General features: G+C 33.3%; 1 protein-coding gene across 3 annotated transcripts in view; it reads left to right on the top strand.

The window, feature by feature from the left end:
• The window catches only part of LOC134276683 (multiple epidermal growth factor-like domains protein 10), a 10,926-nt gene extending 5,992 nt beyond the window's left edge, over positions 1-4,934 (top strand). Inside the window, exons 4-7 of one of the 3 annotated variants that reach the window (XM_062758954.1) lie at positions 609-630; positions 3,134-3,189; positions 4,003-4,149; positions 4,312-4,934. In XM_062758954.1, coding sequence (XP_062614938.1) covers positions 609-630; positions 3,134-3,189; positions 4,003-4,149; positions 4,312-4,523 — 437 coding nt within the window. In that variant the 3' untranslated portion in view covers positions 4,524-4,934. Of the gene's footprint in view, positions 16-608; positions 631-3,133; positions 3,190-4,002; positions 4,150-4,311 lie in introns of all 3 variants that reach the window. The other 2 variants (XM_062758955.1, XM_062758956.1) reach the window with 2 other exon arrangements.
• The last annotated feature ends 66 nt before the right edge of the window (positions 4,935-5,000 follow it).

The raw sequence follows: 5,000 nt of genomic DNA, 5'->3' as shown, positions 1-5,000 counted from the left end.
TATAGAATTCTTACTGTCTGTTATCTTGCTTTATACTGACAGTTTAATAAAGTTTAGTAAAAACTTAACATTTTGTGTTTTGAGCTATTTGCAAACTAAGCCCTCTTTATATCAAATGTTACGGCGCACAATTTTATACTACACTTAAAAGCACTAAGTTCCAATATGGGGAACAAAAGCACTTGACATACACTTGGTTTTCTTTGCATTAGAAAATGTTTGCCATCATTCACTGATAAACTTATGGTCTGATCAAATTGCATTTCCAGCAAGAAAATAAACAATCTCAAATTGCCAAAGTTTAAAGTTATCCTTTTCATCACAGACCGCTTCATCACAATAAATGAGCTCATAATGCAAAACCCCTATTTTATGTACCCTATAGCACAATTAAAATCTTAAGGTGATCTTGTTAAATGCATACACAAGGGCGTATTCCAATTGACTACAAGAAAAAAGGAGACTTTAACTAAATGAAATATTTTTTAACGTCTTGGATTGCATAAAATCCCACATACACCGCAGGATATTTTGGTTTAAATTTATCGGTGAAAGATAAAAAGTTTCAAATTCATATTATACGACCTGCATTATTTTCAAATTTTCAGATAACTGCACCAGTGGAATAAGGTAAGACATTATTTTTTATTTCTTTGCAATTTAATGAGTTTCATAATTAATACAAGACCCAATCAATAAAACAATGCAGTTCCAAAATTTTTGCCTGCTCTGTGCCGTCTTCGGAGAGCGAACCTAAAAGTCTACAATAGTCCCAATGTCAGCTTCCTTGAAACAGTCCCAAAATCAGCTTTCTTTTGAGTGAAAGAATCGAGCCTTAATTGTAAAGAAAGCACATACCTGTGAGAATTTTGATAATTTCTATCTTGCATTTTTTTTTCATCAGAAACATTGAGCCAAAAGCAAAGATTTTTTCTCACAATTTCTCGAAAAGGCAAACAGACATTCATTTTCAAATATTAATTGAACGAAAAATGCCGAGTGATGTTTCGATTGGAATCGACTCGTGACTTTGGCGCAAAATGATCGTGTCACTCCTTTCCTTGAAGACAAGTCTAGCAGTGTAAAAACGTATAACGAGAATAAATTCTACGTACGGTATATACATATGCTTTAAAATGTGTTTCTATACGCTCCCCGAAAGTCGCCTATTGTTTGCAGTCCGCTGTCCGTAGTACGATGTCAGGTGTCTGAGATTCCGAATATGTTCACTAGTCGCCCGCGTGGTGTAGTGGTTAGAGCGTCTGCACTAGACTCGTGAAGTAAGGCGTTTATCCTTACTTCGCGGGTTCGAGTCCCACTGTGAGACGTGGAGACGTGGGTGTGAGCGTTTAAACTGAAGTCCTGCATCGCAGTAGCACCCCTACTAATGTGTCCGGAACCTTTTCTTTTTCGGTAATCTGCAAATTATAAAACCCGATGACTTCAGAGTAGCTCTGACAGTGGCTCTGGCGAGAGTTAGCGAGACTACAGCGAGATAGTGTAAATTATTCACGGAAATATGGCTAGGAAGTGACTATCACGTGGAGACATGGTAAACAGAAAAGTTATGTTGCGTATTAGTTTTCACTACCCTATAATATCATTCTGTAGAAATGTACTTCAATAGATCTCTCTTGAATTCATTCAAGTTTAAATTATAAGTATTCTCTATGATACAATTTTCTGCTGTCATGAATTAAAATTTCTTTTTGGACAAATATTTTGAATGGGAACCGGGACTATATTTTTTGGCATCACACTAGCAAATGAAGCACCAATGTGACTTTAACTGACAAATCAGCTGAATGAGAATTGCATTATGGGTTACTACGAATACTACAGCAATTTTACGCTTGATCAATTCCTTTATCGTACTATCGGTGAATACAATTGTCAAGTAGATTCCCTGGCCAACACACGTGATCACGAGTATAGTTATGTAAAAATGTTTTGTCCATTTAAATGCATACGAGAAGCTGCTCGTTTTCCTTACCCTTGAAGTGCTGGTGCTAACTACGTATACATTTTATAAAAGATATTTTTCTCTAGTTAACAACAAATTAAAAACGTCCGTGAGCCCCGTGATATCTTTCAAAGTTTCTATAATGTTGGCATTTTGTTCATAAGAACCTTTTTTTTTTATTTTGCACTCCATTGACATGATCATAGATTGACCTGAACCACGTGTTCGAAGTAACATGTAAACATGTATTTGGCGTAAACGTATTCAATCAACAATTGGTCAATTGCTCCTGGTAAGATCCTCTGTGCGCATTAATAGCAATAGCCATATAAGGCATACAAAGGTTTGTCAGTGTAGAAGATAATTACACATTTTGCTTTATCTGCGTATCGGTCGCTATTGAGCTCTAATTTTTGCAGTAAACTGTGATAAGATGTATTAATTTTTATTTCCCCCCCCCCCCCATTTTTGTTGAAAATCATGAAAGTCTTTCAAAAAGGTCTGGAAACACATTTTTCACAGGACATGTTTTCAGAAAAAATAGACTATAGCAATTTCCTGTTTACTGCCAATTTTATTTATAAAAACGGTTCTACCCTATAACCTTTGAATAGGTAAACCTAAACCACGTGTCTTGAATTTAAATCACAATAACATTAGTAGGGGTGAGTAGGTGTTGGCACGAAAAAGATCTTACACTGCTCAATGGCCATAAGTGCTGAGTATAGGTCAAAATTTGCAGCTCTCCACCGGCAAGTGGTGGCGTCTCCATATGAGTGACTATTTTTCGAGAAGGACAAACAAGCAAATTCAAATTCCACTTAGAGGTCTCACAGAATTTAGAAAAAAGACATTGATAATCTTTCGAAGAACAATAAGACATAGGAGTTACAGCTGAGCATTGTAATATATTGGACAGATGCTGTAACTTTTGTGATATCAAGTTATGTCAGGATTTTATTTTAATTTTTTATAACCGAGAAACCTTAAAAATAAAAAGAAATATTCATTCTTACTCCTTCATGGCACCTGATCCAATATCTAATTTTCGGCCTGGGTTTGCTGTGTTCCAATTTTGTATTGTTTATTGGACTTTTGAATTCAAATACTGTTCGTTTTTTTTCATATATTCAATTCATGAAAAATATTTCAAGTATTTTAATTTCATAGCAACACAACAACAAAATGCTGTACGAACCAAAGGATACAGGGGAACAATTGTCAGGGTAATGTGTGTACATTCAATTAAAATATTGATATTAAGGTAGTCCGATCCTCAGGTTTATAATATTAGCAGTTAAGTAATCAAAAATACTCATAAAAGTATCTCTGAATCCACAAAATTATGTAATTTTATCCACAGTATTTCTTTAAAGTAAAAGATCAAAGTTAATCATATTATATAGGGAAAATTGTCAAATCTCCAATATTTTTTTTCAGAAAAAGCGAATTGAAATATCAGCAATGAATTTTCTAATTGCAAATTGATCAACAAATATATTTAAGGCTAAAAACGATAAGTATCCAGGCATTTAGAGAAACTGTCATGATTTTTATACTTATTTGGTATTTTTTGTCTTCTTTTTCCATCATGTATTCTATAATACATAGTGTAAAAGGCTTTTGCTATCATTGCAAGACACCATAAATCACTTCTCATTTCATATCATGCTAATAAGCATTGGTATCTAAGGCTGGATTCAAGAAAATCTTATTTCTCTAAAACTGTATTAATTTTTTCTCCTTTTATAGGGTACAAATGTCAACTTTTATAATACCTTCTCTAAGACTTCCAAAGACATGAAAATTGTTGCATGAAAAAATTTCATTTTCAAGCTTCATTTTGATGCATTTCAAATTAATGTTAATTTTTGGAGTAATCCTTCCTGGCTGAGGATCGGATATCCTTAAGAAAACAATTATCCTGAACTATACACGTGTTGATTACTGCTTATAATATATTTCAAGTTTGTATGGGAGTAAATTTTACAAACCAGATCAAAATATAAGATGAGTTTAAATGATTTTGAAATTTTCAGATTGTTGGAATGGTACATTTGGGAGTGATTGTCAATATAAATGTCCCCCAAACCGCTATGGAAGATTCTGTTTGAACAGATGTAACTGTACAGCTAATGAGACGTGTCATTATGCTACTGGTTGTAAAATTACTACTGGTAACATGAGTAACAAGTTTAATTTTATTCTTTATAGCAAAATTAGAATTATTAAATATGACTTAAATTTTGAATTTTTTTTTTTTTTTACAAAAGTTAGTTTGTATCATCTGTCCTTAAATTGTGATAAAAATTATCACAATAATCCAGTTTATATTGATAAAAAAACAGAATGCCCACCAGGCACATTTGGTAAGAACTGCACAAGATGTCCTCCTAATGGTTTTGGAGATGAATGTCGGGGAACTTGTGACTGTTCTAAAGATCAGATTTGTGACTCCAAAAATGGTTGCATGCCTAGGCCTCCGGAATATTTCAAAAAACGTTATGGTAAAATGGAAAAACTATATCTTCCAATTTCATCATCTAGTATCGTCTTGTAACTACTCGTATTTCTTTTTAATTCTCAGATAGCTTTTGAGAAGTCGGAGTATATAACTTATGTTTCAGCAATTACGACACGCATTTTTAAAACATCACACTATACACAAATAAAGAAGGGGATACACAAATAAAGAAGGGGAGAAAATGAATATGTCAAATGGCCAAACCTAACACATTGAACAAAGACGGATTCAACATCAGACATGATGCAGAAAGAATTAAATTATATTTGGTACCCCACTGCAGACCTTTAATCTTGAGATAGTCGTGTTAATGCATGCACAAAGCATTTTGAATTACTACGTAGTAATTTCATCAAGAAAAATAGCAATCTCGAACTATTAAAAAATATCCCATGCACATCTCAGTGGATTTTGTTTGGATTATATTTAGTAATATAATTTTATATTCTGCGACATGCAAAATTTTTGCTTGTCCTTACTTTAATGACTTTTGGATTTTCAGATGATTGCACT

The sequence above is a fragment of the Saccostrea cucullata genome, unplaced genomic scaffold (assembly GCF_032062105.1).
Source record: "Saccostrea cucullata isolate Sc308-1 unplaced genomic scaffold, CSIRO_AGI_Scuc_v1 ctg6913, whole genome shotgun sequence".
Classification (NCBI taxonomy): domain Eukaryota; kingdom Metazoa; phylum Mollusca; class Bivalvia; order Ostreida; family Ostreidae; genus Saccostrea; species Saccostrea cuccullata.
The sequence above is the reverse complement of the archived record's forward strand: the minus strand, read 5'-3'. Positions and strand labels throughout refer to the sequence as shown.